We start from the raw sequence: 27785 nt of genomic DNA on the forward strand, positions 1-27785 counted from the left end.
GCTGATGAGCTCAACCGGCAGTAAAGTCTGGGAATCATTGATCAGATACAATTCCTGGAGTGGGCAGCGCCTGTAGTACCGGTACTGAAACCTGATAAAACCGTCCACCTATGTGGTGATTACAAGTTAAAATTAAACAGGGCCTCTCGTTTAGACAGTTGTCCGATGCCATGCATGGAGGACTTTGATGCAAAGTTGGCTGGAGGACATTCCTTTTCAAAACTTGACATGAGTCACACATATCTCCGGTTGGAGCTAGACGCGGCATCCAGGAGCTTAATTTGTTTTTAGAAATTATTTTATTCAAGGCATTTACACATATACACACAGAAAATCAGAATAACATTGCTACACTTGGAATATTGCACGCAATTCTGGTCATCACACTACCAGAAGGATGTGGAGACTTTGGAGAGGGTGCAGAGGAGGTTTAGCAGGATGTTGCCTAGTCTGGAGGGTTTTAGTTATGCGGAGAGGCTGAATAGACTCGAACTGTTTTCATTAGAACAACGGAGGTTGAGGGGTGACCTGATAGAGGCCTACAACATTATGAGGGGCATGGATCGAGTGGATGGGCAGGCACTATTTCCCAGGGTGGAGGGGTCAGTCACTAGGGGGCATAGGTTTAAGGTTCATGGGGCAAAGTTTAGAAGAGATGTGCGAGGCAGGTTTTTTGCGCAGAGGGTGGTGAGTGCCTGTAACATGCTGCCAGGGGAGGTTGTGGAAGCAGATACATTAATGGCATTCAAAAGGCATCTCGACAAATACATGGATAGGATGGGTATAGAGGGATACGGCATTAGGAAGTGCTGAGGGTTCTGGACAAGGGTGGTATCATGACCGGTACAGGCTTGTAGGGCCATAGGGCCTGTTCCTGTGCTGCATTGTTCTTTGTAACAACAGAACAACTCCATGAACAACCACATTCCACCTTCCCACCTGACACCAACCTAACATCACATCCTGCCTTCCCCATTTTAACCCATAACCTGCCCCCCCCCCCCCCCAACCCCGCTTGCTGACCCCTCAATCCGCCTAAAATAAATCAATAAATGGCTTCCACCTCTGGGTTAACCCCTCTGCAGACCCTCTCAAAGCGAACTTGACTGTCTCCAGGCTCAGGAATTCTGCCAGGTCACTCACCCATACTCCTGCTTTTGGTGGCTCCGAATCCCGCCATCCAGGAAAATCTGTCCCCGGGCTATCAGGAAGGCAAAGGCCATACAATCGGCCTCTCTCACACCCTAAACACTCGGGTCGTCTGACATCCCAAATATTGTCACCTCCGGACTCGGAGCCATCAGCCCAGCACCTCGAACTTCGCGTTCGAGAACCCCTGCCAGACGCCCCTCAGTCTCAGGCACGTTCAGAGCATTTGAACGTGATTCGTGGATCCCCCGATCACATCTATCTTCTACCCCCGTAATAACCTGCTCATCCTCACCACCGTCATATAAGCCCTAAGTGTCACTTTAAACTGGATGAGGCTTAACCTGGCACATGACAAGGATGCGTTCACCTCCGCAAGATTTCCACCCACGTAATGTGATTTTGGGGTCGGGCAAGGAAGAATCGTGCCCTTAGTCTCAGAAACGGAGAATCCCGCCCATGGTTATTATAGATCGGAACCCATACCAAGGCACCCTCCAGTCCCAAATGTTTCCTCCATTGCCCTCACTGCCCTCACACCTTGAGGACCATCACCATTACTGGGTTCCTGGAGTACCTGGCTGGGGAGCCCGGTAAAGGGGGCAACAACAAAGCCTTCAAACACAAACCCCTACACGATACCGCCTCCACCCCTCCCCCACAGCCCATTTCCTTACCATAGCAATGTTCACCACCCAATAATAATTCATCATGTTTGGCAATGCCAGCCGCCAGCACCCCCCACCTCCCCCGATCCAGGAAAGCCCGCCGTATCCGCAGCGTCTTCCCCGTCCACACAAACCCGGAGATCTGCTCATTCAACTTCCTAAAAAACGACTTGGAAACAAAGATTGGGAGGTTCTCAAACACAAACAGAAACCTGGCAGCACCCGTCATCTTTACTGTCTGCACCCGCCCTGCCAGCGACAGCGGCAGCACATTCCACCTCCTAAGGTCCGCCTTCATCTGCTCCACCAGCCAAGCCAAGTTCAGTTAATGCATCTGCGCCCAGCTCCGCGCCACCCTGATATCCAAAGACCTGAAATTTGCCCCAACACCCTTAATAGCAACTCCCATAGTCTCCTTTCCTGCCTTCTGGCCTCAGTCAGGAACACCTCGCTCTTTCCCATGTTCAATTTGTATCCCGAAAACCAGCCAAATTCCCCATGATCTCCATGATGCCTCCCATGCTGCCCACCGAGTCTGAAATACATAATAACAGGTCGTCAGCATGCATTCAGAAGCTTCATGACCATCAATAACCAAAGGGTCTTTACGAATATATAAGGCTGCAACATGGGGAATCATCTGCTTGTGCGATTTTTCAGAGAGCCCACACTGAGACCACGTTTCTTATTGACCTGCGTCACAGTGCTGATGGTGCTGGCATCGTCTTCCATGTTGGCACCAAAATGTTTCAAACTGAGTATGTTGATCTGCTGTGCAGCCAATTCACTTGCATGCAAATCTTAATCGCATTTTCCAATTTCAGGTCTTCATAAATCATAGATCATAGAATTTACAGTGCAGAAGGAGGCCATTTGGACCATCGAGCCTGCACCGGCCCTTGGAAAAAGCACCCCATTTAAGCCCTCCTCCATCCTATCCTCGTAACCCAGTAACCCCACCTATCCTTTTTTTTAACACTAAGGGCAATTTAGCATAGCCAATCCACCTAACCTGCACATCTTTGGATTGTGGGCGGAATCCCAGTGCACCCAGAGGAAACCCACGCAGACACAGGGAGGACGTGCAGACTCCGCACAGATAGTGACCCAGCCGGGAATTGAACCTGGGATCCTGGAGCTGTGAAGTCTTCTTCCCGTAACAATGTTAGGGGCTGGTTTAGCACAGGGCTAAATAGCTGGCTTTTAAAGCAGACCAAGGCAGGCCAGCAGCACGGTTCAATTCCCGTACCAGCCTCCCCGAACAGGCGCCGGAATGTGGTGACTAGGGGCTTTTCACAGTAACTTCATTTGAAACCTACTTGTGACAAGAAGCGATTTTCATTTCATTTTCATTTAGTCTCTCATGGAGTTTGTCATTGGATATGCCAAATACTATTTGGTCATGGATCATCGCTGAAATTGCAGGACTGGGCCTTTAGCCTCAAGTCGGTGACAAAACTGTCGCACGATTCGCCAGGTTTCTGGGTACACGTACGAAAATGTATCCGATCAAAGTATTTTATTACCTCATCGTAGCTCTTGCTTTCCTCTTCGCTATCAAAAGCAAATGTATTTAGATTTTGATTGCTCGTGGACCTGCCACCGTAAGCAGCAATGCAATTAAAACCTTCGGGGGCCGCTCGGTGGAGGGGGGGGGGGGGGGGGGGGGGGGGGGGGGGGGGGGGAGGGGGGGGGGGGGTTTAAGGGTTCTCGCCCTGCACTGAGTTCCGGGAGCTCCTCAGTGCAGAAAGCGGGGCTACATGCGGCCTCGGCCACGTGTTCCCCGCTGATGCTCCCGATCTATCTGAATGGTCATTCAACAGTGATTCTCAGGGCTCTGAGTGCCAGGAAACACCCAGCTAATTGCACGCTATGGGACTCTGTTCCCATTTAGGTAGATTGCACCCGGGATCTCCAGAAACTGCAGCAGTACAGAGGCTTTTGGCAAGGGGACATGGTATACATCCGGATCTTAGGGGTCGCTGCTCGGTGGATACTCGGGACGGTAGAGGAAAGGACTGGATCTGTATCATACACAGTGAAAAGAAAGGAGTGGATGGTGCAAAAGCATGTAGACCACCTTAGAAGGGGGGAGCCGCTGGATGAGTCAGCCCTCCATCCCTCCTCCCTGTCACCCAAGGGCCAATGGGCAGCAACCCCCATGGGCCCAGACACTGAGATGCGTGAGGTGGAAGACTGAAGGTTTAAAATGACCACATAAGCTTCCATGGTCTCGGGCGACAATTTCTCCAGGGAACGGTCGTCGTCGGCACCCCCCAGATCATCAGCGCAGAAGCGACATTCCCCAACGTGTTCCAGCCCCACCCCAACCCCCAATGCAGCCCGCAACCACAAGAGATGGGTGAAGCAAAGAAGAAGGCCTTCTCCACCCTCTATGACAGAGGGGCTTGCAGACCTCACGGGGGGAGGAATGTTACAACCCCCATGAGACCCACGGGGAATGACCCAATTTATCTCTCCGTGGGGCTCGTGAAATACGAGCCCCCCCCCCCCCCCCCCCCTCCCCGCCCCCCACTGAGGGGCGGAGGCTCAACAACAAGGGAATCGTTATTTTCGGATGGACCCAGCTGGGACTAATTGTATTCCCCGCCGTTTTGCGGCTTTTCATTTGTTGAGGAATAAAGTCATCTGTTTCAAACCCTTTTTGTGGCTCCTCGTGATTACAATGGTACCTGACTTACCTGGAGTAGGAGTCTCTCGTCACCCACCACAACAGCCTTGCTCCAGTCAATGACATCAGAGAACGGTAGCTCCCAGCCATTACTGAGTAGCACTGGGATGCAAGCGGCCTAGGATGAAGCAAAATAAAACAAACTTAACTCGAAAACCAAACATTGATTTTCACAGAAATACAGTAGCGGAAATTTAAGGATTCTCCCTCACTCTCTGGGGTTATTACTTGTGCTGGGTTAAAGTTACACAAACATGGACTGCCCTCTGGTGAGCAGCTGTCACCTAGACAGTGATTATCAACAGGATACATTCCAAAAATGGCACAGCAAACAATCTCATCCTCAACAAGCCTCTGCACTCAGTCAATTTCCAGTACTGGGTTACAGGAGGGAGATCAGGAATAGAAACTTTGGCTGATTATTTCCAGCCTCCTCTCTCTAGTTCAATGAGCACTGGGACTAATTGCAGTCCTTTGGTTGAGATCAGTCAACTTAGCAGAGGGTTTCTCACACTTGACAGTACATTTATCAACTGATACTCTCACAAGGTCATTAAGAATGGTTTCAAAGATCTGTGCCAGCTTCTCCAACCCCTTTTAAAGAGGTTGCTCATTGGACCCTTTGAATTGAATGATGAGCATGGAATGAGAAGGTCATTTTTCTGTCCAAGAGTTGCGAAAACCCTGGGGTGGGATTCTCCGTCTCGTCGCACCCGTTTTCTGGTGTGACACACCCCTGCAGGCAGCGGGATCCTCCGTCCTGGCAGCCAGCCAATGAGGTTTCCCATTGTGGGCATCCCCACGCTGTCGGGAAATCCGTGGGAGTAAGTTGCTGCCAGCAAAACGGCTGATCCCGCCGACGGAGAATCTAGCCCTTGGTATTTAGTAGGGAATCACATAATGCATTATGTCTTCACAATGTAAGGCTAGGCCATTATTTATTCATTCTCTCTGCTCCTCATCATGTTTCCAGTTCGGATAGTACTGGGAAGACTCCATTAAAGAAATTGACTCTAAATTGCAGAGTTATTGCAAGCAGACATGTGTATTCTTGGAGTTGTTATCACATGATCTCCTGCCTTCAACCACCCCCATCTTCATAATCCCTGCCATTGGTTGCCTGACACTCATCCTCAAGATGCCCACCTCCCAACTGGATGCAGACTAGCCCTCATTTCAGATATATTGGGCTGGGTTCTCCGCCATCGGGATGCTCCATTTTGCCGGCAGCCCATGGTTTCCCGACGGCGTGGGGCTGCCCCACAATGGGAAACCCCATTGACCAGCCGGCGAATCGGAGCATTCGGTTGGCGTGCTGAACCAGAAATCTGGCACAGTGGGACGGAGAATCCAGCCCATTGTATTGTATATATTTGGTGCCGTAAGGGTGAAAAGCCTGGGATAGTATGTGACTACTGCAGTCATGTTTTTAAAATCCTGGTTTGAAAGGCAGCTAGGCTTTTTGGAGACAGAGGTGCAATTAAAGCATCGTAAATGTTTGGGCTAATGAACTATTTATTTATGTTGAGAGGGTAGATACATTGTGTTCAGCTTAGGAAGATTATGTAGTTAATAGGATGAGCTGAGGGCTGAAGCAGTCGGGTGTTCAAAGTTAATTTGTGGGTGGAAGGGGCGCTGAGAAGGTTTCTGAAGTATACAGCCAGAGATTCTGCATTATTCTGACAGAGTGTCAGGTTTCTTTCTTTCAAGCAGTCTCAAAAGATCTCTCTTTCTCAACATGGAGTATCCAAGGCATCTCTACACAGCAAGTATTCCTGAGTAGGCTAACTGTATTTCAAAGTGGATTGTGACCTGAGATGGTTTTGAAGTTTGAGTGGGAATGAAGATAGCAGCTCAGGGTTATTGTGCAACTATATTGATTCGCATTGTTTATGAGGTAATTGTAAGCTATTTTCTTGTGTGATGCTAAGTATATTTTAATTGTGTTGGTAATAAAGATTGTTTAAACGTACCATATCCCTATTTTGTGTGAAATCACTCCTGGAGCGATGTATCCTTTCCTCACTGTCTTGCAAAGTTAAAATAAAACATTGAGGTTTCTGTTCAGTATCCTAGCCACTGTTGGGCTAGTGGCTGGTCCAGGATTATAATAATTAATTGATTGGATGATTCTAGGACGGCACTGTACCAAGTGGTTAGCGCTGTTGCTTCACAGTTCCAGGGTCCCAGGTTCGATTCCCGGCTTGGGTCACTGTCTGTCTGGAGTCTGCATATTCTCCCCGTGTCTGTGTTGGTTTCGTCCGGGTGCTCTGGTTTCCTCCCGCAGTCCAAAGTTGTGCTGGTTAGGTGGATTGACCATGCTAAAAAATTGTCCCTTAGTGTCCAAAGGTTAGGTGGGGTTGTGGGAGAATGCGCCTAGGTAGGGTGCTCTTTCAGAGGGTTGGTGCAAACTAGATGGGCCGAATGGCCTCCTTCTGCACTGTAGGCATTCTATGACTGGCTGAGGTGTGGGACGCCACCACAGAGTAAAGAGAGAAGCTGACGTAAACCAAGAAGTCATGGCTAAGCTTGAGTTTTAAAAGGTTAGAGAATATTGAAGGAAGGAAATAATGAGGGAGGAGCGGCCTTTCACAGTTGGTAATGCCTTTGGAAAGAATGAGACAAAGAAAGTAAGATGTGCATTTACACAATGCCTTATGCCATGTCCCTCAGAAACATCTCAAAGTGCTTAGCATACAATAAAATGCACACTCCAGTCACTGTTGTCAGTTGATTAATGTCATCCACAAGATCCCAGAATAACAATGAAGTAAGTGACCAATGAATCTAATTCTTTGTTGGTTCAGAGACAAATGTTGGGCAGGACACTGGGCCAGAACTCACTGTTTATCTTGAAGGAGTTGATATGCTGGGAATATTGATGCCCTTTCTTCCATTCAACCTTTCTAACTCAATGTTTTGCATCTTCCATCAATGACAATTTCCATTTCCTTGCTCACGAGCTGGGGGGGACAGTGGCATAGAGGTGATGTGACCGGATAATCAATCCAGAGATCCAGGCTAATGCTTTGGGGACATGGGTTTAAAACCAACCACAACAGCTGGTGCAATTTAAATTCAATCAAAAGCCATTTGGCAAAGTGACCATGAAACCATTGTCAGTGGTTTCCTTTAGGGAAATAAATTTTCTGTCCTTGCATGGCCTGGCCTGGCCTGGCCTACATGTGACTCTTCAATGCCCTTTGAAATGGCCTAGCACACCAATGCTGCCACACAAATTTATACAAAGCCGAAAAGGAATAAAACCACAACGACACACCCAGCCCTGTCGCCTCTTCAAAGTCCTCCTTGCCAACTTCTGGGAGCTTATACCAAAATTGGGAGAGCTTTCCCACAAAACCGTCAAGCCTAACATGGTCACACTCCTGGAATCATACCTCACAGACAATGGCCGTGATTTAACAGGACAAGTTCTGAGTGGCGTAGTGAGCGAGGTATCCCTCGACGGCTATGTTGGCGAGCTCCTGACTGCTATCAAAGGAACTCAGTCATGTTTTTTGGGCCCTTGCAATTTCCTCGCCGGGTGAGCCCATTATTTTCATGGAGCTGAGCCCGTTGGCCAGATCGGCTCCTCCGAGATTTGACATGGTGCCCAATCTCCAGGTGAGCTTGTGGGTTACTCACCCCCCCCCCCCCCCCCCCCCCCCCACCACCCAGGGGCAATGTCATCCCCCACACACATGGACACTACACTCCCACCGCCCCACCCCTCCACCAAGTGCAGACACCCTGTTATGGGGCCGCTGAAGCCCCCCCCCCCCCCTGAGGTCCCCAGTATCACAGATGCCAGTCTCCTGTCAATTCAATTCACTCCAAGTGCTATTGATAAACAGCTGAAGGCACTGGATATGCAAAGGTTAAGGGCCTTGACAATATTCCAGCAATAATACTGAAGACTTGTGCTTCAGAACTTGCCGCACCCTGAGCCAAGCTGTTCCAGTACAGCTACAACACTGGCATCTACCCGGCAATGAAGACAATTGCCCAGGTGTGCCCTGTACTCAAAAAGTAGGACATGTCCAACTCAATCAATTATCGGCCTTCAGTCTATTCTCAATCATCAGCTAAGTGATGCAAAGTGTTATTAGAATAAAGATTATTAGATTAAGTGTCATTGACAGTGTTGTCAAGTGTCACTTACTCATAAATAACCTGCTCAGTGACACTCAGTTTGGGTTCTGCCAGGGCCATTCAGCTCCTGACATCATTGTAGCATTGGTCCAAAATGGACGAAAGAGCTGAACACAAGAGGTTAGATGAGAGTGACTGCCAGCGATATCAAGGCACTCGTTATTATTCGTTCTTGGGATGTAGGCATTGCTGGCTGGGCCAGCATTTGTTGCCCATCCCTAATTGCCCTTGGACTGAGTGGCTTGCGAGGCCATTTTAGTGGTGGGGCAGTTAAGAGACAACCGCATCACTGAGAGGGTCCGGAGTCATGTGTAGGCCAGACCGGGTAAGGACGGCAGATTTCCTTCCCTGAAGGGCATTAGTGAACAAGATGGGTTTTTACGAGAATTGACAATCGTCAATGGTTTTATAGTCACCATTAGGCTTTTAATTCCAGCTATTTATTGAATTCACATTTCACCATCTGCTTTGGTGGGATTCGAACTCGGGATCTCAGAGCATTACCAGGGCCTCTGGATTACTAATCCAGTGACAACACCACTATGCCACTGTCTCCCCGAATGTGGCATCAAGGAGCCTTAGAACTGGTGTCAATGAGAATAAGGAGGAAAACTCTCCAGTGGTTGGAGTCATACCTGGCACAAAGGGAAATGACTGTGGTTCTTGGAGGTCAGTCATTTCAGTCCCAGGACATTACTAAACAGGCTCCTAAGTGAGGTCCCACCACCTTCAGCGGTGACACAGTGGTTAGCCCTGTTGCCTCATGGCGCCGAGGTCCCAGGTTCGATTCTGGCTCTAGGTCACTGTCCGTGTGGAGTTTGCACATTCTCCCCATGTTTGCGTGGGTTTCACCCCCACAACCCAAAGATGTGCAGGGTAGGTGGATTGGCTATGCTAAATTGCCCCTTAATTGGAAAAAATTAATCAGGTACTCTAAATTTCTTTTTTTTTAAATCAATGATCTTCCCACAATCATACGGTTCAAAGTGGGGATATGTCAGTACCATTCACAACTCCTCAGATACTGAAGCAGCCTTTGTCCCTATACAAAAAGATTTCAACAACATTCAGACTTGGACTGATATGTGGAAAGCACCATTTATGTCACACAAGTGCCAAGCAATGACCTTGTGTACTAAAAGATAATTCAACAACTGCCCCTCCACATTGCTGAATTCCACACTATCAACATCCTAGGGATTACCATTAACCAGAAACTGATCTGGACTAGCCATATAAACACATGGGAACACCATGACTTGCAGGTTCCGCTCCAATCCTCAAGCCATCCTGACCTGGAACATTCGGCGCGGTTCTCTGCTCCCCACGCCGGGTGGGAGAATTGCGGGAGGGCCGGATGAATAACGACACGCCGCCCTGGCACCCCCCGCGATTCTCCCATCCCCCCCCCCAAAATGGCGTGTCGCGGAATCGCTGCTCGCCGTTTTTCACGGCGACCGGCGATTCTCCGGTCCGGATGGGCCGAGTGGCCTGACGAACCCGACCAGTTCACGCCGGCACCAACCACACCTGGTCGCTGCCGGTGTGAACATCATGCGAGAGTTAAGTGTGGGGCCTGTGGGGGGCGGAGGGAGGATCGAGCGCCACAGGCGTGCTCAGGAGGTGACTGGCCCGCGATCGGTGCCCACCGATCGTCGGGCCGGCGTCTCTAAGAGACGCACTCTTTCCCCTCCGCCGCCCCGCAAGGTCAAGCCGCCACGTCTTGCGGGGCAGCGGAGGGGAAGACGGTAACCGAGTTTCCCGCAACGCCGCTCCTAGCCCCCGGGGGGGGGGGGGGGGGGGGGGGGGAGGATAGGGGGCGAGGAGCGGCCTCCGACGCCGTCGTGAAACTCGGCCAAGTTCACGACGGCTTTCCCGATGCCGCGCAGCATCGGAGAATCGCGCCCAATATTGCTGTTCCTTCTCTGCTCTTGGGTCAAAATCCTGGAACTCCCTTCTTAACAGCACGGTGGATGTACCTACACCATAGGGCTTGCCACCACCTTCTCGAAAGCAATTAAGGATGGGCAATAAGTGCTGGTCTAGGCAACGACACCCACATGTAAGAATAAATAAAAAAGCTGTGTAAAATGTTTGACCAATGACAAGTTTTAAAACAATGGGCGCGATCCAATGGCCACACTGCGCCGGAAATGCAGAGCGTCGTGGCACAGCACGGCTGATGAAAGCCTCTGGGATCTACCTGGCTCGCAATGCCTCGCGAGATGTTGCAATGTAAATCCCGCCCAGAATGCAGGGGAAGGCTTCCAGCGAGCCTCCCAAAAGGCTCTAAGCCTCCCAGAATTCTCCGAAGTCCCACAAGACATCAGAATCGGAACTCTGCCCAAAAGGGGCGGAACTATATGGCTCACGTGGTAGAAGGGCGTAAACATACTTATGTCCTGCATGCCCGGGATCCACCGATTCTTCGGCCTTCCCAGGGAGGCTGCAGCCAAGTGCCAATCAGTGCTGGTCCATATAAATGTGGACCAGACGGAACGGCACCCAGGGGTCTCCTGGGCCATCGGAGACATTTGGTGGTCAGGGTAAGTGCAGAGTGGCTCCATGGCCCTCCCCCTGGAAAGTAGGCACCTTGGCACTGCCAGGCTTGCTCCTTGGCACTGCCATCCTGCCACTGCCAAGGTGCCTGGATGGTACTGCCAATCAGGCAGGAGCACTGCCTGCAAGACAGGACGACAGTGCACGGGTGCCCAAGTGCCAAGGTGGCACTGCCAAGAGTCAGCTTGCGAGGGAGGCCATGCCAATGAAATGAGGGTGGAGGGGTTTTGAAAGGTGGGTGAATGCAGGGCAGGTAAGTAGGGGCCTCTGGAAGGTTGAGGTGGGTGAGGCATGGGGTTTTGGAATGGAGGGAGTGCTGTAAGGTAGCTTGGGGGTGCCTAAAGAGGGAAAGACCCCCAGGGACCCCATAATGGGATGTCTTCACTTAGGCGGTGTGGGGTAGTGCCCATGTGTGCGGAGGGTGACATTTCTCATGGGTGGGGAGTGTGGGGAACCCACAAGCTCACTGAGAAATCGAGGCACCCTTTCAAAATGGCTCCCAGTGCTAAAAGAAATTCTAAGTGTGGACTCAACCGGTGAGCAACTCCCCAGTGCCCGGACGTGATTCTCTAGCCTCGTTACGCTCTCGCTGAAGCTAAACAAGGCAGGTGAATAGTGTGGGAGGCCAAAAATGAAATCCCTGCCAGGCGCCAACAGTTTGCGACGCAACCAGCGCACTCACGTAGGTGAAATCGGGATCTCGCCGTAGTGTGGCGAGAAACCAATTATCATCACTTAAGCCCAATTTCCAAACAATTAACGGGAGCCACCCATATCCAAGGCCTCCCGTCATTCAGCGGCCTCCCCAGGAAGTGGTCACGCTGGCGCCGATTAGTACTCCTTTTGAAAAACATGAACCAGGCAAAAGGGCTTCTGTGGGGAGCCGAGGCGGTAAGTTGCCATCTTTGCTCACAGGCAATGAAGCCGGGAGCTCTGGGATTGCCACCCCAGTGCTCGGCGGGGGTAGGATCGGAGTTGATTAGGTTGGGGGTGGGAACCTTCCGCAGGTGTGGCCCCCATGGGAGGGTGGGGGGAGAGGCGCTGGTGGGGCAATCACTCTCGACACCACCTTGCCAACCCCTAAATTGTGTTTACCCATGCCGGGGGCAACCGTTGTCCATGCCCGTCTGCCCCAACGACCACCCATAACCCCTACCGATTGCTGAGGCCTCTGGTTGCGTGGTTGGAGGCTAAGTAAGCATTTCACACATGCCAAGTGGATTCCTGTGGGTGGGTGGGCCATGTAGCATGTGGGTGTCATTGCCCAGCATCCCAATCACACCTTGATGCCTGGACTCTATGCTTGAATAATGCAGGAGGCAACACCACACACGCAACACACGAACACCCAGGGGATGGGGCACAGCTCCGGGGATATGTCCACAGCTGGAGAGTGGACCATGAGGAGGGTGGGGGAGGGGGGGAGGATGCCTGGAGGAATGGGCAAAGAGTCTGAAGGTCAGCCCGCATTATGGAAGGATGTGACAGAGGCAACATAATGGTTGTGCAACCACGTTTTTAATGTGCTGTACAATACCCCACTCCCAATGGTGCGGCCGCTCCCCGCTCTCCCCCCCCCCCCCCCCCCCCCCCCCACACCCACCCCCCGATGCCCTCAGTGATCCTCAACATGCCTGGCCCTAAATATACCACTACGTCTTGATGTTCCCCCAGATGCCCATCTGAGGCGGAGGCAGCCGGCTGCTTACCTCGTCCCGTGGCCATCGATGCCCTTGGCGGGAGTCCTCTGGGGGCTCTGGGACTGGAGGGTCCCGGCTCACTTGTTGGCGGCACATGCACAGCAATGCCACCCTGCCAGTGTGCTGACCTCGGGATGTAGCCTCATCAGAGGGGTGGAACTCGGGAGAGCAGTTGGCCAACGTCAACACTCCATGGGAGGGGTCCGGGTTAGCACCCAGCTCACGGTCGGTGCCCGGTCGGGGTTTACCTTGGGATGGAGGGGCAGCTGGTTCGAGCTCCGGCTGCCGCTGCATCATCTGGCTCTGCCAGTCCTGGCAGTTCAGCTTGGTGTCAACAATTGTGTCGACGTCCTCAGCGATGCTCCTCAGTGATTGGGCCATGCTCTGCAGCACCTTGGCAATGCCCACCTGTGACTGGGACAAGCTCCGCAACACCTCAGCCATGCCCATCTGAGAGTGGGACATGTCCCGCAGAACCTCATCAAGATCAGCCTGGTACTGGGTGACATCCCCCAGCGAGGCGGACATTCTGCCGAGACCCTCAGCCGTGGCCGGCACTGACAACACAAGGCCTTGGACACCTTCACTCATGGTGCCAACATCGTGCACAAGGCTCTCAATTGCAGTTGCCACCCTAGTAGTGTTGACCTCAGTGCCACTCATTGCCGGTGCTATCTCTTGCGCCCTTAGCCCCTGGGATTCCTCCAATCGGCTATGGATCTGCTGGACTGATGCTGACATCTCCCTCTGAATGGACTAGTCTATCCATATTGTCTCCTATCTCTGTACCACAGGCTCAGCATCAGGCTGGGACCCAGCTGGGTCCTGGGATCCAGTAGCCCTCCGACTGATGTCTTGCCTGGGGGTTCCAGTCTCCACCTGATGTGCATCATCAGCAGTGTGGTACTCACCAGATTGTGCCCCAGAAGCCTGCCCACTAACATGTCCCACCAAGGTGTGTGTATCTACGCTGGTGGAGGGTGGGGATGACCACCGTGCCGTGACGATAACAATTGCATCCTCTGAGCTCTCCGAGGTGTTCTCCTCGGAGTCAGGAGAGGGGGCCACCGGGGTGGGTCAGCGCCGTCCCATACGGTAGAATGGGCAAATGGCCAGTGGGAGGAATGGGTCAGTCAGTAAGTCGTAGGGTGGAAGTGCGAGGATGCCTGGGTGCTAGGATGGCACTGACAAGGGTCAGGGGCCGAGGGCGACCATGCCCATGAAAGAAGGGTGGAGGGGGGTTTGAAGGGTGTGGGGGAGGATGCATGGCAGGTAAGTAGGGGCGTCCAGCAGGTTGGGAGGGGTGACAGATGGGCGTCCTGGAAGGTGGGGCCAGTAGAGGGAGGACACCCAGGGACCCCATAGCAGGATGTCCTCCATTGGGGTTGTGTGGGGTAGTGTCCATGTGTGTGTGTGTGGGGTGGGGGGGGGTGACATTGCCCATGGGTGGGGGTGTGGGGGTGCACAAGCTCACTTAGAGATCGGGGCTCCCTTTCAAAATGGCGGCCCGATTTCTGAGTTCAGCTCCCCAGTGCTGAAAAAAATTCTAAGGACGCGATCCAATGGCGATGCTGCTCCCAAAAACCAGCTTGCCGCAGTATAGCATGGTCGATGAAAGTCAGGAGTCGCCAGGCCTCACGAGATCCAACGTGACCTCGTGAGGCAGTGAGCCTTACTCTAATGTGCAGATTCCCGAAGTACCTGAGGCTTTGGGATTCAACCCCTTTGATTCAGAGACCTTGGGTGAGCGTCATTCAATGGAACGGCACTTGTGGTAATTTCCCAGGGGATCGGAGGCCCCACAGCTGCATGGCCTTTGGGCAGGGTGGTGCCCTGGTGTCACTACCAGCTGGCATAGATACTACAAGGTTGGCACAGCCAAGGTGCTCAGACGGCATTTTCTATGTGCTCGCAATCAGGCCGGAGTTGGCCAGTGTGGGTGTTGGGGGATACAGGAACCCTCCCATAGTGCATTTGGCTGGTCGAGGAGGTCGGGAATCATTTTGGGGGCCTTCTTTGCTACACTGCGGTGCTCATGCGCTGCCTTGGACCCGGCAATTCTCTAGCCGTTTATATCGGGAAGGCTGTGCGTTTTATGTGGCGTGGCTGCTCGCCCCTCACCGGTTGGCGGATCGGTGCTGGGGCCTCGCCGATTATTTCGGCATAAAGCCAGACACTTCTTCCGTACATAGCCTCAAAATCGTAGAATCCAGCCCCCAGTATTCTCGATTTCTTCCACTAAGTCGTCAGTAGAGATTATAAATAGCAGAGGCCCCAGCACTGATTCTTGCGACACTCCACCAGTTATGGTCCACCATCTTGAAAATTCCCTGTTCACCCCTACTCTTTGCTTCCCGCCCATTAAGCAATCCTCTATCCTTTATAATATATCACCCCAAACTCCATGTGTATTAACCATTTGTATGGCAACTTACTGAAAGTATACGACATCTTCCCTTTATCAACGTTATTATTTACAACAAAAATCGATTAAATTTGTCATGTTTACCCTTTCATAAAACTATGTTGACTTTTCTGATCATACTATGATTCCATGTTAAGACTCTTTAACAAATAGTTTCTTGGTTGTACAGAATTTGAGTCTTACTGGAAAAAGAGACATGCTGTTGAAGCTTTTCATCTTGCACTCATCAGGACAGATGCACAAGAATAGCAAAATTCTAAGGGAACAACAATTCATACTGCATGAGAAGAGAGTTCTGATTGGTTGGGTCCTGGAAAGAAGTAAATTGTGTGGGGTGGGAGTTACAGGAAGGGGGTCAGTGGCAAGGAGGGGGTGGTTGGTGGGGAAGGTTGGATGCCAGGGCTTGTGGGGAGGATTGGTTTCAGTGGGTATTTCCCTTTCCCAATGCTGTGAACATTGATTGGGCACTAAGTGCCTGGTAGGCTGCCCAGTGAGATGGGTTGTTGGAGGCACAGGAGACCCACACTAGAATCATTTAATACCTGTGCCATCATAATGCCTTTACGAATATGGACTCTCAACCAAGCATCTCCAATGATGTTTAGTTTAGAGTCCAGATTCGTAAAAGAATAATCTGAGCAAGAATTTGTTTTGACACTCCTGGAGAGAACTGTTGACTTTGTGTGTTTGCCATCATAATCCTTTTATGTGGTTGTAATAATTTATTTCTTCTGTGATATGTTTTGTAAATATCCCACCATCACAAGATTAAGAGGTATGAGGTGTATGAAGCCTCTGTTAATGATACTTTAATGGTCTGTGTGATTGTATGTTTGTATGAACAGCAGTATTTTTTTAAAAAGAACATTTGAGAAGGGTGTTTATTTAACAGTTCCACACAAGCCACTGTTAGTATAAAGATAATTGGTTCTGTACAGGGTGCTATTTGGGTGAATGGGAATGGAAGGGCCATGAGTTGGCATGAGGTCTCTTGGTGGCGGCATGGGGGGATAGATTTGGCCATACCCTTTGAAAGGTTCCTGAATTCAGCTGTGGTTCGCAAATTCTTAGAGACCTTTGAATGGCAGGACAGGCTCAAGGGGCTAAATAGCTTACCGTTGTTCCTATCTTACTTTGCTCACAAGAAATCATAATCCTTTTATGTGGTTATAATAATTTATGGTTGTGGTACACACAAAAGAGAAGATGACTGAAGAGAAATAGGAGTGGATCCAGTAAAGTTGTGGTTATGTTACTGGACTATTAACCAAGAGGCCAATACCAAAAATGCAAGGATCAGAAGTTCAATCCCACCACAATAAGTTGAGAGTGCAGGACATTGTCCTCCAGACAATGTGAAGACTGCAATGGAGAAGGATCTAATGGAACTAGTTGAGGGCTAATGTCATGGAGGGAGAGACAATGGGGGGAGAGTGGCATGGTTGACCATGTCAAACATCATAGAAAGAAGAGGAAGGGCAGTGCAGAGGATTGCATGCATGATGTTGGTGCAGTTGAGCAAGGTGGCCTTGACCCTGTGGATAGAAATTGAACTGAAAAGGATTAAAGATGCAAGATTGAGGAGTTAAGCACAAGATAAATAGGTTAAATATTCCAAGTAGCATTTTAAACATATCTACCTCAAAATGCTAAGCTTTCTTTTCTCAATGCAGACAGGCTTGCTCTACAAATCCAACCTTTTCTGTTCTTAATTTCACATCCACACACAGTTCAACCTTGCAAATGTTGGACATTGTGTTACCTGAAGAGATTCCAGAAATCGGAAAGAGCCCAGTCTTCTCCCCCTTGGAACAAGGCAGAAGGTGGAGTTGTGCAGCAATTCCTGATAATCATACCTGGAAAAGGGAGGCAAAACCAATGCTCATTCATATAAGACTCCTTTATTTAAATGTAGAAGTTAAACCACTGGCCTCTCAGTACCTTACCACGGTTCTGCAACCCTCTGATTTTCTCTCTGCTCCTACAATTCTGGCCTCTTCCACCCTGAATTTTAAAAGTTCCACTATTGAATGCCGTGCCTTCAGCTGACTTGGCTCTGAGCTCTACAATTCCCACACAAAATCTCTCTGCTTTTCTTTCCTCCTTTATATACATGCTTCAAAATCTCTTTGATCAATCCTTTGGTCAACTGTCCTGATATATCCCTTTCTGGCTCAATTGCGAGTTTTGTTTGATAATGTTCCTGGGAAGCACTTTGGGACATATTACAATATTTAAGGCACTATGTAAATGCAAGTTATTGGAGATTTAAAATCCTCATTATAAAGATTGGAGCAGCTCACTGATTGCAAGGGCCAAAGGTGGGTGGCTCTATTTACCTAGCCCACGTGAGGTAATGTGGAAGGGGTTGGGGGGAGGTGAAGCAATCTCAAGGGAAGAAAGTGGAGGATCAGATATGGTGGTGTCAGGAGAATTCATGCTCCTCTTGACCCCGCAAAAAATATTTTGAAAGGTCCTTTGCAGCTGCTTGCTAGGTCAGTCTGCATCAATTTCTAATGGGTTGAGGGTGTGTTGTTTGGTCCCACATATTTGGCAACCACTAAATTCTCACAAAAATATACTGTTGGGCCCTCCATTTGATCTGTTTACCAGACTAGTTAACAGACTGAGCAATCTCACCTATTCTCTACCTTAGCTAGATGTCAGGACTCCAGTTTTCATGGGCTAATAAAGTTCCCACTTGTTCCATGAAGCACCTGTGGCACCCATTTCAAGACTCCCAACCAAACTGACATCAACCCTAGACATCATTGGAAAGTACTATATCGTTATTTTCAACATGGTTCTGATGAAAGTCCAAACTTATTTCTCTAGTAAGTGGCAAAACACACCAAATGGACACTTGTATAATTCAGGCTAAAACTACTAATTCCAATTTATTGCAAAACCCAAAGCTACAGAAGGATAAATAAATCAACACAGTCCACAATACCATCTGGTAATTTCACACTTAAAAAAAATCAATGTTAAAAATGCTTTTCATAATTCTTAGAGTCCTTTTGACAGAGATTTGGATGGCAGTAAATACTGGTGCTGGCTCAGTTGCAAGTTTTGTTTGATAATGTTCCTGTGAAGCACCTTGGGACATATTACAACATTTAAGGCACTATATAAATGCAAGTTATTGTTATTGGCGATTTAAAATCCTCATTATAAAGATTGGAGCAACTCATTGATTACTATGGCCAAAATTGGGTGGCTCTATTTACCTAGTTCGGGTGAGGTAATGTGGAAGGGGTTGGGACGGTGAAGCAATCTCAAGGGAAGTTCACGACTGCAACACAGGGTTAACTGATTGAAACATGTAGACTGACCAAGCACTTGAGGATTTATCACAGACTAACAGACATCCAAACACAAATCTTTTGTTCAAAGGCTCAACAAAGCATATTGAGCATGCCTGCTTCAACACAATGATTCACACCTCAGCCTAGATTCACATACCCAGGAATTGTTAATGTTTGTGATACTGTAATAATAATCTTTATTAGTGTCACAAGTAGGCTTACATTAACACATGAAGTTACTGTGAAAATCCCCTAGTTGCCACAATCCGGCGCCTGTTCCGGTACACGAGGGAGAATTCAGAATTTCCAATTCACCTAACAAGCACGTCTTTCGGGACTTGTGGGAGGAAACCGGATCACCCAGAGGAAACCCACGCATATACGGGGCGAACGTCAGACTCCACACAGACAGTGACCCAAACCGGGAATTGAACCCAGGTATCAAACCTGGTCCCTGGCGCCGTACCATCTGGCCCTCTGTTTGTTCCCTTTACCTGACTGTTTACCAGATCAAACAAAGCTAATGAAAATAATATGGGTCAAAAAAACATTTTCAAAACCATTTCTGTTTTGAGCACATTATGCCCCAACATATTTGCCAAAAACGTACTCAGATTGTAAAGGAGTGCAAATCTGGGAAGCTTAGATTATCATAGAATTTACAGTGCAGAATCCGTTCGGCCCATCGAGTCTGCACTGGCTCTTGGAAAGAGCACCCTACCCAAGGTCAACACCTCCACCCTATCCCCATAACCCAATAACCCCACCCAACACTAAGGGCAATTTTGGACACTGAGGGCAATTTAGCATGGTCAATCCACCTAACCTAGCTTGCAGATTTAACACGAGTAAAATCTGTATGAGCCCAATGAGATTTGATCCGCTAATTTCAGGGTGGGCAAACACTCGGGGAAGTGGTTTAAAGGTGCACAGGTGGGGGGGGGGGGGCATCACCCTGAGTCTCATTGCTCATAATCATCCCTACGCTCTTCCAGTATCACCATTGTGACAAAAACTGCAAGGAAGTTCACCCTGTAATTTTCTGAATGTCTCCAAACTGTCTCTTTACACAGCAGATAATTAGTATAAAAGAGCTGTGACTCAGCCACACAGACATATCAACACCAGCTGCCAGTCATTCGTTCTGTTCTTGAAAAGCTGGAACAAGACTGCAACATTCGCTGTGTTGCGCAGTGCTGCTTATCCAAGAATGCAGTGAGTGCAGCCTGCCTTCCTGGGATTCAAGGAAGAATTGGTTCCTTAAAATTTGAACGATAGAACTTCCATTTACATAGTACCTTTCACAACCTCAGGATGTTCCAAATCACTATTCAGTCAATTAAGTACTTTTGAATTGTAGTCGCTGCTGATGTCGGAAGCACGGCAGCCAATTTGCACGCAGCAAGCTCCCATATACAGCAGTGTGGTAACGACCTGATAATCCTGTTTAGTGACGTTGGTTGAAGGATAAACATTGGTCCCTGCCCCCCTTATAATAGTGCCATGGGATCTTTTCTGTCTCCCTGAAAAGGCATACAGGGTCTCTGATGTGACCATCAATTCACAAGACACGTGGTTGGAAGTGAACAGTGGTTTTAATAGTCTTACAACTGAGCCTGCCTGCGACGAGATGAACTGGCAGCAGGCTCACAACTGCAGATCTTTATACTTTCAGTTAGTGGGAGGAGCCATGGGCGGAGCCAAGGGTGGAGCCTAGTACAAACTCCTCATCTCCCCCTATGAGCAGAGCCGCGCAACTGCTCGTATACCGAGTTTACAGAGACACAACACATATAACACAGTGTGAATTACTAGGATTGTGATTCACGACATTCACCCCCTGTAAAAAAATCAAGTCCAGGGGGGTAATGGGTCTACAAATCGAGTCGGTCCGGCGGCCGAATCGTCCTCTGAGATCTACGAAGCACCGGGGTTGCAGCCTCTTCTGGTGGCTGGGTGGTGGCGGTCGGCGAGGGTACCATGGCGGACTCCGGGGGTGATTCGGTCCGAGCTTCGTACCCGACTGGGTCGACTGGTGACGGGGAGCGCCGGAAACCCATAGGCGAGGGGACGTGGAGCACGGACAGTGAACCTGCAGGCGTGGGGGCGCCGGGGTTTGGGTGGGGTGTAGTGTGAGGGGCGCCTCGACGGTAGTGATGTCGGAGTTGGATCCTGCAGGCGCCAGGTCCCGGAGGGAAACCGTGTCCTGACGGCCGTCAGGGTATTCGATGAACGCGTATTGGGGGTTCGAGTGGAGTAGGAGCACTCTCTCCACAAGTGGGTCAGTTTTGTGGGTCCGGCCGTGCTTCCGGAGGAGAACCGGACCCGGTGTCTTCAACCATGCTGGGAGCAAAACCCCCGTGGTAGTGCCCCTGGAAAACACAAATAGCCGCTCGTGGGGGGTCTGATTGGTGGCAGTACTTAGGAGGGACCTAATAGCATGGAGCGCGTCGGGGAGGACTTATGCCAATGGGAGGTTGGGAGCTTCCTGGACCGGAGGGTCAGTAGGACGGTCTTCCAGACCGTCGCGTTCTTTCTCTCCACCTGCCCGTTCCCCCTGGGGTTGTAGCTGGTGGTCCTGCTCGAGGCAATGCCCTTGTCGAGCAGGTACTGACGCAGCTCGTCGCTCATAAAGGACGAACCCCTGTCACTGTCTACATAGCTGGGGAAACCAAACAGGGTGAAGATGCTGTGCAGGGCCCTAATGACTGTGTGGGAGGTCATATCAGCGCACGGGATAGCAAAGGGGAAGCGGGAGAACTCATCAATGACGTTGAGGAAGTACACATTCCGATTGGTTGAGGGGAGTGGCCCTTTGAAATCGATGCTCAGACGTTCAAAGGGCCGGGAGGCCTTTACCAGGTGGGCCCTGTCTGGTCTATAGAAGTGCGGTTTGCATTCCGCACAGATCGGGCAATCCCTGGTGATGGCTTTTACCTCCTCGGTGGAGAAAGGCAGATATCGGGCTTTGACGTAGTGCGTGAGCCGGGTGACCCCCGGGTGGCAGAGGTCATTGTGGATAGCTTTCAGGCGGTCGTCTTGCGCACTGGCGCACGTGCCGCGGGACAGGGCGTCTGGGGGCTCGTTGAGCTTCCTCGGTCGGTACATGATATCGTATTTGTAGGTGGAGAGTTCGATCCTCCACCGTAGGATCTTATCGTTTTTAATTTTGCCCCTTTGTGTGTTGTCAAACATAAAGGCAACCGATCTTTGGTCGGTGTTGAGGGTGAACCTCCTACCTACAAGGTAGTGCCTCCAGTGACGTATAGCTTCCACGATGGCTTGTGCTTCCTCTTCGACTGAGGAGTGTCGAAGTTCCAAAGCGGAGAGGGTTCGGGAGAAAAAGGCGACTGGTCTCCCTGCCTGATTTAGAGTGGCTGCGAGAGCGACCTCTGAGCCATCGCTCTCTACCTGGAAAGAAACGGATTCATCCACCGCCCGCATGGCCGCTTTGGCGATGTCCTCCTTGATGCAGGTGAAGGCCTGGCGAGCCTCATCTGATAGACGAAAGAGTGTGGCCTTAAATAGTGGGCGGGCTTTGTCCGCATACTGAGGGACCCACTGGGCACCTTTTGAGGGCCCTGGGACAATGAGGGAGAGGGAGTTGCATACGGTCCAGGTCGGGGCCCAGGACTCCGTTTTCCACGACATAGCTGAGGATGGCTAGCCTGGTCGTGCGGAAAACGCATTTCTCCGTGTTATACGTGAGGTTGAGTTTCTGGGCAGTTTGGAGAAATCGATGGAGGTCAGCGTCGTGGTCCTGCTGATCATGGCCGCAGATGGTGACGTTGTCCAAGTACGGAAACGTGGCCCGCAGCCCGTACTGGTCCACCATTCGGTCCAGTGCCCGTTGGAACACCGAGACCCCATTCGTGACGCCAAAGGGAACCCGGAGGAAGTGGAAGAGGCGGCCGTCACCCTCGAACGCCGTGTACTGGCGGTCCTCCGGGCGGATTGGGAGCTGGTGGTATGCAGACTTCAGATCCACCGTGGAGAAGACGCGATAATGGGCGATCTGATTCACCATGTCTACAATCCTGGGGAGGGGGTACGCATCGCGGAGCGTGAACCGATTAATAGTTCGACTATAGTCCACTACCATTCGGAATTTTTCCCCGGTCTTGACGACCACCACCTGAGCTCTCCAGGGGCTATTACTGGCCTCTATGATCCCCTCACGTAGAAGCCCATGGACCTCGGTTCTGATAAACACCCTGTCCTGCAGGCTGTATCGCCTGATGGCGCCCAAGGTGGCGGCCCCCATGAGTCGCACGTGGCCGGCCGCGTGGAGGGGGGTTGCCAAGATGGCGGCCGGCCACGTGCGACTCATGGGGGCCGCCATCTTGGGCGCCATCTTCCTCGCCGCCCGCCACGTGCGATCCACGGGGGCGGCCATCTTGGGATCCATCCTCTTTAAACTCTGAAACTCACCTCAAAGACTACCGAGCTTACAGAGACACAACACATACAATATAACACAGTGTGAATTACTAGGATTGTGATTCACCACAGCCTCTACTTAATATCTCACCTGAAACACTCCACCTGCAGCAACACTTCCTCAGTGCTGTGCTGGGACTGTCAACTCATGTTCTGCACTCAAGACTTTAAAGTGGGACTTACTCTCATGGGATTGGTGAGAGGGCTATCTGCTGAGTCACAGCTGAGAATTTATGGAGAGTTTTATGACTGCGGAAGGTCAACAATGTGAGAGTTCTTGCAATGCTGGCAGTGCGCCATTCGCTGGTGGCGGGATTCTGTTTTCCTGCCACTTGTCAATGGGATTTCCAATTGTAACCACCTGATGCCGCCTGGAACCCCACGGGCAGGGGAGTGCAGCCAGCGAGAAAAGTGAATCACAACGACCGGAGAATTACGGCCATTTTCTCTGCATCTATCCAATTGAACCCCATCATAGATTTTAAAGATCTCAATCTGTTCACCATTCCACCTTTTCTCTTTTTAAAAAAAAGTTCCTGTTCATTTCCTGATATGAGGTACCTCGGTTTTTTGGACCTTCTTCTTGGTCATGGTATAACCCAGAGACTAGAATTGTGAATAACACTCCATAGATGGAACTTCATGCCCACCCGCTGGGCAATGTTGATGGCATGGGGGGAGCATTTAGCTGGATGGGAAGGTGGTGGGTAGAGACCCTGCTGACTTGCCGCCTCTGCCCCGATTAACTCCATAGCGGGAAGGCCCATGGATGTCCTTCCACCTTGAGGGCCTCATCCTGATGCCAGTGATATTCACCAAGTGACTGGTGGAGGTTTTGCCATGTGGAAGGCCTGAAAAACAAACCACTCACCTTCTTGGGGATGGGAGCTTCGTGAACATCCTCTTTAAAAGCTCTCAGTGCCTGGCTGAGGGGCCCAGCCTCAGGAAGGGGGTGCCTGCTGTGAGCCACCTCCTGCCCTCGCTGCTGGCCCCTCAGTTGTGCAGTCTGCAATGACAGCAACTGGCCAATCAGAGTGGGGTGTGATTTCCCACCCCTGATGTTCTGCTGCTTCCCAGTTAGAGAAACACTTAATGTGGCCGGCCTTCCTGAAAAGATGTTGATACAGGGCTCTCTCTGGATTTTCAGAAATCCGGGCCAGGACCCCCATCATCTTCATTAAATATTGTCCCATTTGTGGTTTTACCAAGGTTCAATACAAGTTTAATGTTGAAGTGAACACAAATGCTTTGTTTGTTTGCATTTTTAAAAATAAAAATAAGTATGTTTTAATAGCCAGGGCAAGTTATGGGTTAATGAGCAAGCTAATGACAGGAGCTGCTAATCGGTGGGCACTGAGAACAACCCATTCTTATTCCTCTGCTGAAAAGACATCTCATTACATCTTGAACATGACTTTGAATCCCAGCAGATTCTAGTCAGAGAACAGCTCCAGCACTGAGCAGGCTGATTCTCTCATGTGCCAGCAATAGAATAACAAAACCTATCATTATTCTGACTTCCTCATTGAGCCAGGGAGGGAGTCAAGGGACAAGTAGGCCTAATCTGCACCCGCTTTGGAGAGCACTGAGACCTGTGTATATTTGGACTGGATAGCTGTGTTGTTTTGTGTAATTAAAATATGTAAACTGGACACGAAGTGAGTGATTTCAACCAACAGGCTTTGAATCCTGCGAGATTGACTGGAACACAGATTTGCTTTCCATTTACTTCAACAGAGAGTAAGATCAGATAGTGTGCAAATCCAGCATTACACACCCATCGATTGAACAAAAGGTGTCTGTTTGGACCCAAACTATCTTTACATTTTTATCTTGACCTGCCTGTGTCCAATGTTGTGCATCAGATCTTTGTTATTAAATTTATTTTAAAGGACTTCTATCGGTGGCAAAACAAACATGTAAATTAAACTTTGGCCCCATTGACCTTTCAACCTCTGTCCAAGTCTAATTGTGGTTAGAAACCAGAGAGTGCAGTAGATCAAAGGGGCATCAATAGAATTTCTGAAACTGAAAGACTGGTGCATGAACATTTAAATTATTGCACTAAATTCCTCACTGTGCCATTTCTGTGCTGCCCAATATAGAACATAGAACATAGAACGATACAGCGCAGTACAGGCCCTTCGGCCCTCGATGTTGCACCGACATGGAAAAAAAAAACTAAAGGCCATCTAACCTACACTATGCCCTTATCATCCATATGCTTATCCAATAAATTTTTAAATGCCCTCAATGTTGGCGAGTTCACTACTGTTGCAGGTAGGGCATTCCACGGCCTCACCACTCTTTGCGTAAAAAACCCACCTCTGACCTCTGTCCTATATCTATTACCCCTCAATTTAAGGCTATGTCCCCTCGTGCTAGCCACCTCCATCCGTGGGAGAAGGCTCTCGCTGTCCACCTATCTAACCCTCTGATCATTTTGTATGCCTCTATTAAGTCACCTCTTAACCTTCTTCTCTCTAACGAAAACAACCTCAAGTCCATCAGCCTTTCCTCATAAGATTTTCCCTCCATACCAGGCAACATCCTGGTAAATCTCCTCTGCACCCGTTCCAAAGCTTCCACGTCCTTCCTATAATGAGGCGACCAGAACTGTACGCAATACTCCAAATGCGGCAGTACCAGAGTTTGGTACAGCTGCATCATGACCTCATGGCTCCGGAACTCAATCCCTCTACCAATAAAGGCCAACACACCATAGGCCTTCTTCACAACCCTATCAACCTGGGTGGCAACTTTCAGGGATCTATGTACATGGACACCGAGATCCCTCTGCTCATCCACACTACCAAGAATTTTACCATTAGCCAAATATTCCGCATTCCTGTTATTCTTTCCAAAGTGAATCACCTCACACTTCTCCACATTAAACTCCATTTGCCACCTCTCAGCCCAGCTCTGCAGCTTATCTATGTCCCTCTGTAACCTGCAACATCCTTCCGCACTGTCTACAACTCCACCGACTTTAGTGTCGTCTGCAAATTTACTCACCCATCCTTCTGCGCCCTCCTCTAGGTCATTTATAAAAATGACAAACAGCAACGGCCCCAGAACAGATCCTTGTGGTACACCACTCGTAACTGAACTCCATTCTGAACATTTCCCATCAACTACCACTCTCTGTCTTCTTTCAACTAGCCAATTTCTGATCCACATCTCTAAATCACCCTCAATCCCCAGCCTCCGTATTTTCTGCAATAGCCGACCGTGGGGAACCTTATCAAACGCTTTACTGAAATCCATATACACCACATCAACTGCTCTACCCTCGTCTACCTGTTCAGTCACCTTCTCAAAGAACTCGATAAGGTTTGTGAGGCATGACCTACCCTTCACAAAACCATGCTGACTATCCCTAATCATATTATTCCTATCTAGATGATTATAAATCGTATCTTTTATAATCCTCTCCAAGACTTTACCCACCACAGACGTTAGGCTCACCGGCCTATAGTTACCGGGGTTATCTCTACTCCCCTTCTTGAACAAAGGGACCACATTTGCTATCCTCCAGTCCTCTGGCACTATTCCTGTAGCCAATGATGACAAGTGGTTAATTAAGATTCCAGATGTGGCTGAACATATTTCTGAATGTCCGAGGCCCAACCATCTTCAGCTGCTTCATCAATGACCTTCCTTCCATCATAAGGTCAGAAGTGGGGATGCTCGCTGATGATTGCACAATGTTCAGTACCATTTGCACTCCTCAGATACTGAAGCAGCCTGTGTCCAAATGCAACAAGACCTGGACAAAATCCAGGGAATCTATGGAATTCCTTGCCCAGTGAAGCAGTTGAGGCTCCTTCATTAAATGTTTTTAAGATAACAATAGATAGTTTTTGAAGAATAAAGGGATTAAGGGTTATGGTGTTCGGGCCGGAAAGTGGAGCTGAGTCAACAAAAGATCAGCCATGATCTCATGGAATGGCGGAGCAGGCCCGAGGGGCCAGATGGCCGACTCCTGCTCCTAGTTCTCATGTTTTAAAATCGAGGCCAGGGCTGACAAGTGGCAAGTATCTTTCACACCAAAAAAAAAGCTTTAACGCCAGGTAATGACCATCTCCAACAAGTGAGGATCTAACCATCACCCCTTGACATTCAACAGCATTGCCATCGCTGAATCCCCCACAATCAACATCCTGGGGTTTACCATTGACCAGAAACTAAACTAGCCATATAAATACTGTGGCTACCAGAGAAAAGGCTAGGAATCCTGTGGCGAGTAACTCCTTTCCAGGACAAAGCAGCCAACTTGATTGCTACACGTTCTACAAACATTCAAACCCTCCATCAACGACGAACAGTAGCAGCCGTGTGTACCATCTACAAGGTGCACTGCAGTAACTCACCAAGGTTCCTTAGACAGCACCTTCCAAACTCAAGACTACAACCATTTAGAAGGACAAGTGTAGCAGGTATCCGAGAACCCCACCTTCTGGCAGTTCCCTTCCAAGCCATTCACCATCCTGACTTCGAAATATATCGCCATTCCTTCAGTGTCCCTGGGGCAACATCCTGGAACTCCTTCCCTAACAGCACAGTGGGTGTACCTACACCTCAGGGACTGCAACGGTTCAAGAAGGCAGCTCACCACCACCTTATGAAGGGCAACTAGGGGTGGGCAATAAATGCTGGCCTAACCAGTGATGACCACATATCATAAATTTA

At 49.7% G+C, this 27785-nt stretch overlaps 1 protein-coding gene across 1 annotated transcript in view; it reads right to left on the reverse strand.

Annotated features, from left to right (window-relative positions):
• LOC119966592 (exostosin-1-like) overlaps positions 1-27785 on the reverse strand; it is a 448243-nt gene that overhangs the window by 97747 nt on the left and 322711 nt on the right. The window contains exons 2-3 of the mRNA XM_038798553.1: positions 17108-17201; positions 4520-4627 (exon numbers count right to left, since the gene is read on the reverse strand). Coding sequence (XP_038654481.1) covers positions 4520-4627; positions 17108-17201 — 202 coding nt within the window. The remainder of the gene's footprint in view (positions 1-4519; positions 4628-17107; positions 17202-27785) is intronic.

Source organism: Scyliorhinus canicula, chromosome 1, assembly GCF_902713615.1.
Source record: "Scyliorhinus canicula chromosome 1, sScyCan1.1, whole genome shotgun sequence".
Classification (NCBI taxonomy): Eukaryota; Metazoa; Chordata; class Chondrichthyes; order Carcharhiniformes; family Scyliorhinidae; genus Scyliorhinus; species Scyliorhinus canicula.